This window comes from Onychostoma macrolepis, chromosome 04 (genome assembly GCF_012432095.1).
Source record: "Onychostoma macrolepis isolate SWU-2019 chromosome 04, ASM1243209v1, whole genome shotgun sequence".
Taxonomy (NCBI): domain Eukaryota; kingdom Metazoa; phylum Chordata; class Actinopteri; order Cypriniformes; family Cyprinidae; genus Onychostoma; species Onychostoma macrolepis.
The window spans coordinates 17,629,650-17,644,312 of NC_081158.1; the positions used below are offsets into that span (position 1 = coordinate 17,629,650).

At 34.4% G+C, this 14,663-nt stretch overlaps 1 protein-coding gene across 4 annotated transcripts in view; it reads right to left on the minus strand.

The window, feature by feature from the left end:
• The window catches only part of iqsec3a (IQ motif and Sec7 domain ArfGEF 3a), a 141,896-nt gene that overhangs the window by 6,237 nt on the left and 120,996 nt on the right, over nt 1-14,663 (minus strand). For all 4 annotated transcript variants that reach the window (XM_058772115.1, XM_058772118.1, XM_058772117.1 and 1 more), the window contains 4 exons: nt 14,261-14,360; nt 10,400-10,561; nt 7,333-7,425; nt 6,446-6,492 (listed from right to left, as the gene is read on the minus strand). In XM_058772115.1, coding sequence (XP_058628098.1) covers nt 6,446-6,492; nt 7,333-7,425; nt 10,400-10,561; nt 14,261-14,360 — 402 coding nt within the window. The remainder of the gene's footprint in view (nt 1-6,445; nt 6,493-7,332; nt 7,426-10,399; nt 10,562-14,260; nt 14,361-14,663) is intronic.

Sequence of the window (14,663 nt, forward strand, 5' to 3'; positions counted from 1 at the left end):
CGAAGACGAACAAAGGTCTTACGGGTTTTGAACGACATGAGGGTGAGTAATTAATGACAGAATTTTCATTTTTGGGTGAACTGACGCTTTAAACAAGAGTTTGCCTGGACTTGCAAACAACTCCCTCTCTTCCTAATCGTTTCCTGGGCTCTAATAATGGCACGTATCCACAATTGTCTGTGGGATACTTCCACTGCCTCTGGGATTGATGTCTATGAGGAGTGATGAACATAGTTCATAGTTCAAAGTGAGTTAATCTAGCTCTGTCTCAGGATAGATGCTGGCACTTGAGGGTTGGCTTGATGGCTAAAGTGAGGGCACTTTCCTCTGAATCAATCTTCTTGACTGTTGGAGATAGGGCACGAATTGACTGACGGTGCATCACTTTGTCTGAGAACGGAGTGTGTGGAGGGATTTTAGTTGGGTTGAAAAATTGGTTGGTGACAGCATAAGATTCTAATACAGCGATGAAGTGCAACGGTCGGGTTCTGGCAACGCTATCTCAATTCGTACGTATTTTATGAGGTGGCTAATTCATATGAATTCGTACGACCATACTCGTACGATTTTGTACGATTTTGTACGATTTGTCTACACCCCAATAACGCATGGGTTTAGCGGAGGGGTTAAGTGTAGGTCATTCGTACAAATTCATACGAATTGTGCAACTATTTACTAAATACGTACGGTTTATCAAAAATCGCATTAATTTGTATGAGTGAGGTCATACGAATTCTTACAAATTAGCCACCTCATAAAATATGTACGAATTGCCGTGGTCGAACTGGTTCTGGAAGTAAAAACATCATTCATATTCTCCATAGGGAAACTGATTTTTTAAACAATAATTTATGTTACCTACTTTTTTGACGTTGTTAATCCTATGGCATGGAGACCTTACTGCATATGCATTTCTAGGAGTTTCCCTTTCAGATGCAAAACTTATGGTTTAAATAAATCATGCAAGGTAATTTACTAAGGTTTATGGCTGTCAATTTACTGGTATTGTGCCACAGTTTAATGCCAAAAAAAAACAAGCCTTAAGCCATTTTGTCAATAAATTACCCGCACTTGATTATCATCTCTTCTTGTTTTCGACCCTATGCTAATTTGCACTGATTATGGTAGATTGTGTTGGTCATTATGGAAATGATCTGGCTGCGTCTGTATTCTTTAATTTGCACATTGTCAGTAGATCAACCACAGAACTATCCACTCCCATAGGCTCCTTTATGGGATTGCTCTCTCACGCTAATTTGCCCTGTTAAATAAATCATGCCCTAAAGCTAGTAAGTAACACAGTCTTGTACCTTTATCCTTTTGTCCACTTTTCAAATACTTTTTTTTTTTTTTTGCTTCAAATAAAAGTTTGTAATGTTGTGATTTACCTCATAGCTGGTTTGCTTGGTTCATGACTAACAACGCTTTAATGAAGAACTTTAAAAATCAATTTGGGAAAAATGAAAGGAAATGATAGGCCTACTTTCAGAACCAACTCCATTGATGAGGCTCTTTTTTTTTTTTATTTTAGTTTTCATATGTTAAAGCTGCCAAAAGTTGATAGCTTGATATGTACATTTTCAAATGTACATTAGAATAGTTTGTGTTTTCCTCAGTTATGTTTTTTTTTTTTTTTTTTCATTTGGTTTTCAAAACTAATAACTTTATTCACATACTGCTCAACTTACTGAATTAATTAAACATTAATAAAACATTTCCAGATAACACTTTAGTATAGGGACCAATTATTACTATTAACTATAGCATGCCTATTATTAACATATTGGCTGTTTATAAGAACTTATAAAGCACATATTCTGCATGACCATATTCTACATCCCTAACCCTACCCAATACCTAAACCTAAACTACCTTACTAACTATTAATAAGCAGCAAATTATAAGTTTATTGAGGCAAAAGTCATAGTTTATGATTTGATAGTTGCGAGAATTGGACCTTAAAATAAAGTGTGACCATCCTGGTTATCAAATGTTACAATTTGCTAATTGTAGGTTGAAGCTTTTAACATTTAAAATTAGTCTGATGAATCCATAAAGCCCTGGAAAAAACCTAACACATTAGCATTAAATAAATATTTTATGTACATTTAAATAAGAATCTGAAAAATATGCATAAAGGTTTCATGACTTTACTTGAGGGTATGATTATATAATGCTACAAGATAAAGTGTTTTTTTTTTTTTTTAGTCAGTTATAATGCAATTGTCATTGCACAAACATCTGGGCATATTCCAAATCTGGCTTATATGAATATATGTAAAGAATATATGAATATTACAATATAGATAAAGCTTTTTTAAATTCTTAAAGTGCAACGAGCTGAAAAATGTCATACTGCAAACTGCTGTTAAATTATGAAATATTAATGCATTCTATATAAAAGTGAGTATGCTGAAGCTCAGCAACCCTCCGACACACTTCAGCTGCTATCTTTTCTCTCTCTTCTCAATGTTTGTGTCCATCTTAGCACACTTTTCAGGTCATGTCCATCTCAGCCTTACATCCCTTCTCCAGCTAACATGTGCCAATCACTGCCATCCATAACAGCTAAAACACGTTTTAAAATGTATTACGGCAATGCTGCCGTGTTTAAACTGGCAGGTGGCTCAACTAGTCTATAGTAGTTGGACACCTTGATTCTCTCTCTCTCTTTCCCTCTTACTCCTTCAGGATATGGCTGGCGTTTCCTCTGACCCCTCTGCTGCCTGCAATGTGTTCTGACAGCCCGTGCCCTTCAGAGGTTCGCAGGGTGCTGACATTTACATGTGGCATGATTAAGGTGAGGGTTTTCAGTGCCAGACAGGAAGTCGCTGCCACTCTGATCATGTTCAGGCTAAGAGCAGCCCACTAATGTGCTACATCTAATGCTAGCAGAACTGAAATTTGCCTGCTAAACAAAACATGCAGACAGGGCTGGAGGATTTAGAACAAATACGTTTCTTTCTTTCTTTTCTTTTTTCTTTGTAATACTTTATTTAAAGAACCAATTCTCACTATTAACTAGTTGCCCATTAGCATGCATGTTAGTGCTTTCAAAGTTCATATTAAAGCCTTCTACTCTAAACTGTAATAATAATAATAGTTGTTGTTGTTGTATGTAGTGTACATTTTCCTAAACAAAATAAAGTCTTTAGGATTTTTTTTTTTTGTCCAGATAGATAGATAGATAGATAGATAGATAGATAGATAGATGTTGACATTTTGGTATCAGTGTTATTTTAGTCTCATATTTTAGGTACTATAGTATGTATTCAAATTATGAATCAGGTTTTATTTTTCTATTTTTGGTTTGATTTTAATTTTAGTTTAAGTTATACAATAATGTTAAGTAATGTGCTTTTTGCCATTATTATTATTATTATTATTACTTTTATATTTATATTTAGCTTTTCATTTTACTTTTAGTAATTTTAGTATTTAAACTTAAACTAGATTTTAGTTTTTTCAATTTTTTCAAGTTTGCTATTTAATATTCACATTTTACTTTATTTCAGCTTCATTTCAATGAACAAAAATTATTAATAATAGTTGTAGTTATCAATAACAATGCTGTTTAGTGTTTTTACTAATGCCTTCTACACACTGCACGATTTTCGGCTGTCCCAGACGAAAGATTGACATCGTGCAACAATCGTGGTGATTTCTGTGATCATGGCTCCCAACCGGTGTTCCTGTGTCATACAGCAAGAGAGGTTCAGAGACAGCCATTGTCACGGTCTTGTGACCAAAGATAGCCTACGATCAATTCTGACAGTGTCAGAAATTCAGCATGATCATCGCACAGTGTGTTTGCTGCTTTGAACCACGTTTACTGACCAGCCAATAAAAATGCACATGAAATCAACGCGACATGGCGCTAAAACTTAAAACTGCTTACCTAAAACTCTTTTAACTTCCTCTTTCACAGCTTCATCTTTTTTTCAGCAAACATAAAAAGTACAATTGCCAACTTTGCTTCGTCAGTTCTATTCTTTAATAGTAACTTGCGCAGTGCACAGTGTGATTTTCAATGACCTTATAGGATTGCTAAAATTGTGCAATTAGTAGAAGGCTTAAGATAAAAGCTGTCAAACAACATCCTTTCATTTACTTGCTGCTATTTTAATCTCTTTGATTTGCCTTTTTTTAATCTTACTGATTTCTAAAAAAAGGTCACTTGTGCTCCATTTCATTTACTGGTCTATGCCAATTTGCTACTTTCTGAGTATCAGTTTTGAACCCTCAATGCTGAAATATATGTGTAAGGTTGCTTTATTCCCACAACTTCCATTTTACACTCCATGAGCTCTATTTAGGTTCTAAGACTTGTGGGCATATGAAATGAAAGCTGCCATGTCTCACACAGAAGCACGTGCATCTGTTTAAATAAAGTGCACCGACACAGTGCCTCTTTGCTGTTGTGTCCTTGAATTCCCTCCCATGCACAAGACATGGTGTTACCTCATGATGCTAATCGCACGGCCCTCTGGGTAATGTATTTATGTAGGGTCTGTATTTTATCCCCCTGCAGAGATGTGATGATGCTGCATCAGTTTAATGTTAGAGATCACTGGGGCTTGTTCTTTTGGTTGCCACAGTGGAAATGCTGAACGCTTTCTACCTGGTATGCACTGAGTCTGGGTTTGCAATTAAACAATCTATGGTAACACTTTTTTTAGGGTCTCTTAACTAGTTGCTTATTAGCATGCATATCACTAGAATACTAGCCATTTATTAGTAGTAATTAAGCACATATTAATGCCTTATTCTACATGACCTTATTCTACATCCATAATCCTACCCAATACCTAAACTTAACAACTACCTTACTAACTATTAATAAACAGCAAATTAGGAATTTATTGAGGAAAAGTCATAGTTAATAGTGAATAAGTGTTCCCTATTCTAAAGTGTTACCGAATCTATTTACTTAATGTTTCTTGTCTTCCCTTTTGAAAAGGAAATGCACTTAACTGTATTGAAGTGGTATTTTTTATATATAATATAATAAAAATAATATAAAATAATATAATTGTAACTATAGTGTTATTTGATATATTTAAAGTTAATATATTTTAAAATAACTAAATTGCTTTACAAATGTGTAATTACAAATAATTTGAAATACAGGCAGACAAGTTTAAATGACAATAACGTATATTTTGATTGGCTTGTCAGTAGATGTGGCAGTACACTTGAACCATATTTCTAAGTAATTATAAAATTCCAAATAATGGCATGCTTAAGCCCTTCTAAACATTCTAAACTGAATTCCAAATAATCTAAATTTAGACTGTAATTATTTTTATTTAATTGCAGTTCTCATACGATTAAGAATTTGAATACAGTACATTCAGTTCAGACTGGAATATTATTTTAAAGTATATTATTTACATAATAATTATTCTTTTTAAAAGTATGCTAAAGTGCACTTCTTTTTTACAAGGGTTATTGTGAATGATTCATCAGTGCACATTATTCCAAAGGAAAAAAAAAAAAATCTGCATTTCTTATTTTATTTTATTTTATTTTATTTAGTTAGTTATGTTCTTAAACAAATTCCTGATGTCATGTTTCAAACCATTAAGTTTTCATTAATGTCAACCATTAAGTTGACATTAATTTATAAAAAATAAAATAAATGAATGCAACATTTTAGTATGATTTTAATATTGACACTGTAGTGTTTTGGATTATTCATTCAGTTCATTCATCAAAAGTTTAATAACTTTTCAAAGTTACTTTTAAACTTGATATGGTGGTAATATGGTGAGCACAGCATGCATATGTACATTAATGAACAATTCTAGGAACTGTATTTCAAGATTGCCATGTAATATTTATATTTTGTTTTATTTCAGGTTTATTTCAAATGATGAAAATGATTTTTAATAGTTTTACTTTTAAACAGTAACAACTCATTTTATGCATGTATTAACTCAAACAAAAAGTCATCTTTGAGAGATTAGTGAGCTGTTTGCATACTGTTTACATTTTGACTTTATTGAAATGCTCCACAAATATGGAAAGCTTACACAGAATTTCTGCTCTCTTCTATCCGCTGTCTGCGGAACTTTTTTTTTTTTTTTTCTGATCATCAACGAGGTAAAAACATGTTTAAAATGTTCATTTCGATAATTCTCTTAAAATTCTCCTCCACACTGCAAAGTTAATTTAACAGGAGGGGGCAACAGTGCACAGATGAGTTTTACCTCCAGGGGGCTGCTGTCGACTTTGGGTTTGGCGGCGATAACGTTTAGAATAACTTTGGGGGAAGTGGAAGGTCATCTGGTTGAGGACACTGCGTTTTCACTCCAGCAGGAACATATGGCTGTTGTAGCTTGTTAATTCCTGTTCACTAGCTTTATGTGTCATATAAGCTGTAAGCTACTGACGGATGCTAGGGGTCTGTAGGGACTTACCTGCGAGAACACTGAGCTCTTACCTCTACTGCATTGTGTCCGCTCTGTGATGTGTTCATTTCCTGTTTTCCTAAGCAAAGAATAGAGTACAAATCAGACTAAAGATTAAAGAATAGGTGAATATACCATGGATGATCATTTGAGTAAATATGCTTGAAACTAAGTTTATAAAATCACATACACACAAAGTTCACATTTTGTGGGAAAAAACAAACAAACTTATGTCATGACAACTCTCAGAGGGATTGGCATGGTAATGTACATGACAATGTTAATGTCTTTGGTCTTGGCGAAATAGATCTGCTACGCTGCTGTTGCAGCAGAGCAAGTACAGAGACTTGCTACTGCTAATACATTCACAACATTCTGCTACCGTAGCTTATCTATACAGGTGGAGCTGGGGAAGGTGGAGGGTTTCTGAAGCACACTGCAACTGCTACAGAAAGCATTAGCATTAGCAAATTAGTATTTGAATGTTGAACAGCGAACTTATTGGCTGCTGATATGAAAAGAACCAATCAGCTGCGCCATGTTATGATGTCATTGTGTCAGATTGAGTTTGACCTATCGGACTGCGCCATCTAGAGTTACATGCCATAACTTTGGATATATAATGGTATATAGGAAAATGTTTCTGTGAGATTCACCAAAACATGACTGAGAAAGAAAGAAAGAAAGAAAGAAAGACAGAAAGAAATAAACAAAGATAGAAAGAAACAAAGAAGGAAAGAGAAATAATGCACAAGCCACTTCACTCAAATTCTCTGTATTGTTTGGTACTGAACTTTTGATAATATTTTGATATTTACTGTATAGCTGGGGGTAAAACCTGCTTGGTAATACATAAACAGATTCTGAATGCAAATAATTTGAAATACAGCAGATAAATGTGTTTCTGACTGTATTGTACCTGAAGGAGAACCTTGTCTTCCCCTCAACTCAAGCTGAGTCCCGTTGTTCTTGATAGAGTGAGTTTTGGCTCCCTGTTGTTTCTCCAACTCCCCTAAAAAGACAGTGAAAAGAGACCAGGAGAGGTTTAAGTCTATGCCACACACACACACACACACACACAACAGCATGCTCACATCCTCTAAACCTTGAGTCGTCCGTCTCTAAACAGCAGAGCTCCAAATCACCATACTTACACTCAGGGCTTGATGATAATTGCCTGTCATTTCTAATCAGGCTACAAAAGAGCTTTTCCCCTCTTCCAAAGGAATTGTAAGAAAGCTCTGGCTCTACATTAGGACTCTTTTAGGGGAAATATACCTTCTGACTTAATGAAGCCATAAGAAAGGACTAAGCCTTGATAAAAACCTGTGAGTGCAAAAAGAATAGCTGACAACCAATCACCAGGATACTAAAACACTGCATGCTACCTAATTAAACATATTTATTACATTAGTAAATTTGAGGATAAAAGGAAGGGAAAATGTGTCCTATTCTATTCCAGAAAACTGAAAAGGTGTGCATACAAATGGGAATAAAATAGGGCTGCCCCTCAATAGTCAACTAATAGTCATATTTATTATTATTATTGTTATTATTACATCAACCATTAGTGATGTCAAATAGTATTGTCAACTATGGATACACAAGTACTGTCATTGTACTGTTATATAATACTGTTAATATTTTTATTCTTGAAATATTCTCCTGGAAATTTTTCTACATTTCTGTCATTTAGAAAGAGTAAATTTGAGAGTATTAATCCACAGCAAGGCCTCCAGAGCCCCTTTGGATAACAGGACAGCAGATTACCTGCCTCAGTTCAACACACATTAACTGCAAATGAGGATTGTCTTTATTTGCAATTCTAAAATAAAGACAAAGACATGAAATGCAAGTAAAAGTATCAATGCACAGAGGCATTTATTCATTTGATTGTAAAGAGAAGTTCCTTTATGTGGAAAAGAAAAGATGTGTAGCTGTGTAGATGACAGCTCTCAGTTCACCAACAGCTGTATTCCTGAAAGAGAGTAAAGGTGTTTATCTCTCTTTTCCCGGTGAAACTGCTGACACAGATACACATACAGCACAAGACTTCTCATGGACCCTTGCTCTCTCTAGCTCAGAATGTAATGAAAACCAACCGGCCTCAGCAGAATACATGCTTTGATGTCCACTGGCACTCAGCCCTTTCTCTTTCTGTCTCTCTTTTTGTTTTTCTCCCTCATGGAAACCAAAAGACATTTCTCTGTTCCTGCTTCCATGTCTTTCCTTCTCAGTTCCTTCAGAGGATATTTGAAAGCCTGACAGCACTGTGCAAACGAAACATTTCATTTATTATAGAACATCAAAACAGCTCAGTCCTAAAGGACAAACGCACAGGGAAAGCAAACACATACACACACACACACACACACACACACACACCGTATTTACAAAAAATGCAGTGCAAATAAACAGCAGAGCAGCTAAGACAGCAAAATGAGAATGATATTACACAGCGATTAACTGGTCCAATAAGCAACCTTCACATTTGTACACAGAAATACTGTAGGGTTGAAAAGTGGTGCATTCTGTTTGATCTTTTTAGGCTGATGTTTCAAACTTAATAATTGCATTTACACTGAAATATGATGCATAAATATGTATGAAATTAAATAATTATTTAAAAACACTAACTTTGGAAGTTTGGACTTTTTGCTTTTTGCTCTTATGCTCACTAGAAAAAAAGAATAAAATAAAATAAAATAATGTTGTGATTTTTTTTTTTTTTTTTAATCAGCAGCCAATTACTCCAGTCTTCAGTGTTAAATGATACTGCTGCTTATTATTATTATTATTATTATATTGTGTATGTTATTATATTGTTTATATTGTCTCTATAGTATTTATTATTATCAGTGCTAAAATTAGTTTAAAATCTGTTTTTCTTTCTTTCTTTGTGGAAACCTTTATGCATTTTCTTAACTATTTTTAATGAATAAAAACAGCATTTATTTGATTTTTTTAACAATCTAAAGTTTTTACTGTCACTTTAGATCAATTTAATGCATACTTAAAGAATTCACCTTTTTTATTTTATTTTATTTTTAAATTTTTAGATTTAGATTTTATTATTACTTTAGAAATAGTTACTGACCCTTAACTTTTGATCGGTAGTGAGCGTAAATGTTAAGGAACTGTATGTAAAATTAATTATAATGCATTATATGTTTAAATGACTAATTTTTAGTTCATACATTCAGTAACATTTCAACTAAGTTTAATGATGCAGTGCTGTATTGATGAGAACTGTAACTTTTCTGCCCATTAATGTCACAACCTTAGCAACTTTCTTGCAGCTCAAACAGTAGATCATGGCACTAGTATGACCAAGGTTATGGGTTTGATTCCCAGGGAATGCATGGACTTTATTAAAGGAATTGCAAGATATGTGATAAACCATCTGCTAAATATATAAATAATAATGTAAATTCTGCAGCAACAGCCTAGAAACCTTGCATGGGCAAAAAACACTCACATTTTCTTCAGTAAAAGTAAAAAAAATAAAATAAATCTTATTAGTCATAGGTGTCTCAGCATCTGTTTTACTACCACTGCCAACAACTGGATTAATTCTGTTAACCCAGCAAATGGGCAGCATTACCCAGAGTTACCATGGAAACACTGTCCAATATTCAAGAGATGACTGCTGATTCACATCACGAAGCAAGAAAAAAAAGTCAAGTGAAAAAGTATATTTTCACTTGATTGCTTACTAGCTCAACTCAAAAGAACCACCCACAAGTCTATGATACTCTACAGATATGGCTCAGGTCGTTCCTTCAAAAAAGTCTCGCCATAAAGAAAAGGGTTTTGTCAGTCAGATGAAAACCATTTGCTTAGAAAAGTAACGACAGACTGCATGTTGTGTGGTATCATTCATGTCTGCTGCACAAATTATGTGGGATCAGCTACACATTAAACATGAATACATCTGTATTCTCTTATACACATGCACTTCGTATTTTGACACACAACCTACTCACATTCAATACGTATCTGTTCCATCTCTGACACCTCGGCGATGGACTCCTTCAGGTCCTCTACGAACTTGAGCAGCTCCTCTGCGCTCTGAGCACAAAAATTCAACACCTGCTTCTTATCAGAGCCCGAACACGGAGACACAATAGTGATGGCATGAGGATAGTCTGAAACAAAGACAAAATAGAAACATTACATTAGCAAAAAATAAGGTTTATGTTGTTATTCACTGTCAATCTTGTCAATTTTCTTCTGAAGGTCACATCTAGAATATGTTCACTTCCAGATTCAATTATTCATCACGTCAATGCTGTCATAGTCGAAAAATGGAATATGTCTATGTTATAACCTAACAGGACACATTTTTGATATACTGATGTAATAATATATGAGTTAAATGAGCTACTTGTTTGTGTGTATTTTTATCTTTTTTTTTTTTTTTGAAGCTTGACAGACATGGTCACTTTTGGAAACTGTCACTAATGAAATGTGTGATGATTCTTCAAAAAATATCTGCTTTTGTGTTTCACATACATTTGGAATTTTTTTAATTAAATGAGAGAGTCAGTGAATAGTGGCAGAATGTAAAGTTTTTAAAAGTATTAACTATTCCTTAATCATCTGAGAATCAATATAACTATTCAATTTTTTGGTAATATTTTCTATAAAACTTAATAATAATAATAATAATAATAATCCCAAATAAACATCTTTAATTATACATATAAAGTTAACCTATATTACTCTTTAATGTGACATTTCCCCCCCAAGTAAAACAGAATATTCAATGGGGGGGTGGGGGGGGGGGGGGTGGGGGGGAATTACCTTGATTTATATTCTGTATTTCAATATGAGTTTGCAGGTTGGTCAAGTCCACCCTTGGAAACAATTCAGCGCATTCCAGGTGGTAAAGTTTCTTCATAAAATAAATTGTTATCACTTATTATCATTAATTCCATAATCTTTTAAATTGTCATGAAATTGGAAAGATTTTAGAAAGACTGTATTACTTAAAACAGTAGCCTAAAACACCAACTAAATTGTTATTTGGCTATTACTGACCAGTAGCTGTCACAAATCCGGTCTATGAACTTCCGTTCACTCACCACCAGAGGTCACTCGCTCACCACATTGACTCACACCATACATCACACTGGACTGCATTTCCCATCATCCATTGCACTGATGACACATACACAGCTGATTACACTGATTGCACACACAGCAGATTGCACTGATCACACACCTTACATAAGCCATGGACTTCCTCTCTTTCACTGCCGAGTATTGTATGCATTTATCGCTGTCCTAGCTTTAGCTACCTTACAGAGCCGTTTATAGTTTTCCTAGTCTTGCCTTGCCTTGCCTGTTTCGGATTGTGTTTTCCCCTGCCTGGACTATTGCTTACATTTTCGGATACCCCTCTCTTGTCAAGCCCCTTTGGATATTGTTCACTGTCGACTAACTCATGCCCATTTTTGATGACTCTTTGCCCTGCCTGTGATATACCTGTTTGCCATTGTTTGACCCTAGCTTGTTTCCTAACCACGCCTTTGTGAATAAAGCTCGCACATGGATGCGCACGTCTCACGTCTTGTTTGCCCCGTAACAGTAGCCCACATAGCCCAAGTGATTTTAGTAGAACAGACATTTATAAAATATGCTAGGGTGATGTTTTGTTAAAGTTCTGACTGGCTTTGAAACTTCTTACATTGTTACAGCATAAGAAATACCTTTATAATGCATTCATAACACCTTTATAACACCTTTATAGCACATCTTAACATTTCTTGCAGTATTTACATTTATAAACCTTACAAACTCCATCACTAGAGTGACTGTCAACTCAGCAAATAATTAGTGTCTTTTATTAGCGTGGTCCTGGCTGGAAACATGTTTGTTTTTCTGTTGATTTACACGTTTGTGTCTCTCTTATCACGTCCGGTCTGTTCAGTCAATCATTACAGAATCAAGTGGGGAGATATACGAGCGTGAGCCATAACATTCTCATCTCGCTTAATTACAGCCCAGCTGCCATGAATGTTTGTATATGTGGTGTGAAAGCGAAAGAGTGGGAGGAAAAGAGAAATGCTTGTGGCCACCTTAATTGGAAAATGAGAGGGTGCCTGTCATCTTCATTTATCATGTGGTATTCTTTTTGTTGGAATGAAATCAGTGAAGTGGGTTTTTGAAAGGCACATAATTGTCTGGATCTTGTATGACGTTTTTCTTCACTCCATAGTGATCAGGTTACCTACACTACCCTACCAAGGTAAAACACAGTACTGCACAAAATTTCTTCAAAGTTTATACAGTAAATTTGATTTTGAATGATCTGAAAACAATTTATCACAGTGACCATTTCTCTGAATTTGTGCATAGTTTTAGTCAAACCCAAATCCAAGGAGACTACGAGTTACTGCATTTGCACGGCAGTATGATATGGTCCAAAATTCTGAGACCTCCAGTGAAATGCCTGTATTTTTCATGTTTTTCATTCATTCATATGATATATTATAGTTACTACATATTACACTGCATACTGTAATATAATTATATACTAAATATAATACATTACTAGCATAACACGAAGTAAAAATTCAATTAAAAAAAAAATTAAATAAAAATGCATAAAAAAGAATTTCAGAATATCTCTTACATGCTTTTTAAGCATCAGATGATTAACTAAACACAAGCTTGTTTGAAACATGAACACTTGAACATACATCAAAATGATAAAAACTATGTAAAATTACATAAATCATCTCAGGGAAAAAAAATTATTTATAAACAAACAAACAAAGTAAATAAATAAATAACCTATACTGCAGCCAGCCACCAGGGGGTGATCAAAATGTTTTTATTTCACATTTTTTTGTTTCCCAAAAACAACTACTGAGGTCATCAAATTGAGTCATTGTCAGAGTGCACTTCAGCATCTGGCTCATATTCGTGATATCTCAACCATATTCTCAAAATGATCTTTAACATCATCTTCAAAATCAATATTATTATCAGTGGCAGCTTATTCACCACATCCACCATCAAATAATAGTGACACTCATATTTCATTGTGTACAGTGCTGCAGTAAAGCCATTCAAGCCAGTTCAGTTTTTGCCGATGATATTCTTTTATTTTATGCCTAATAATAATGAGTGAAACATCACGTCATCATTGTATAACAGTGCCACCTTCAGTAATAAAGGTGAATTCCACTTATTGAGTCCACATATATTTATTTATTGCAGCACAGGATACACTATTACACACCTTGGTCATTAGCGACCCTATACATTTTTTATTTTTTTTTACTTAATTAAAAACATGCATTCTTTTATTAATCTTTTTCCTCGTTATATTGTTTGTAATTAATTAATTGAGGAGATTGAGATTGATGTCTAACTTTTAAAAAATATGAATTATGGGGAGGATAGTGAATGACATCCCGGGTCGCTAAAGACCCGAGGTATGCATTTAAGGGTTAACAGATCTTAGTTAACTAACTACCATAGTTAGCCATAATTTTGGGAAACGCACTTCATGACCTGTGCTGCACACTTGGTGGCAAAGTTTTATTATATTGGTTGCTGTACATATCGAAGCAGTTCAGAAATGTCAAGTGAAAAGCCATTTACTGTATGTAGCTGGTTATGTGATGCAAAATATATAAATCATGCACTATGGTAAACAGTATTTTAGAAAGAACTGCATGAAAATAAATCTTTATCAATAAATAATCAATGGTGCTTTACTGCCACTAGTGTTCATTTCAGCTAGAAACTGTGGTGAGTTACATGTTTTTGTACAAAATTTCCAAAAATGTAGGCAGATTTTCAAATTTACCACAAAAACAGTATGATCTTACATTCGCTTTCAAACAGGTGGAACTGCATGCCCAGCAGCCCCATGGCCTTGCAAAAAGTGTATGCAGCTGAACTCTTCTTCTTTGGACACAATTTCAAAATCTGTGAAGGAAGGAAATAGAAATGCTAATTAGATTCACTGTCACTCATTAGAGCAAAAGAGCAAAAATAGTAAGCACAAGTTTTCAGTATACTTTATTTCTACTTCCTTGCATTGAAATTGAAATTATTCATCTATTTTGCTACACTAAATTAAATCCAGGAATTGAATTCTCAGCTGACATTCTCAATTCAATTTTGAATGACACACTTCAACCCTGCTATCTGTCTTTCAGTGTTAGATTGTAAGTGTTTGAGTGTACGTGAGAAATAGAAGGCCACACAGATTAGTGTAGTGTTGAGAGT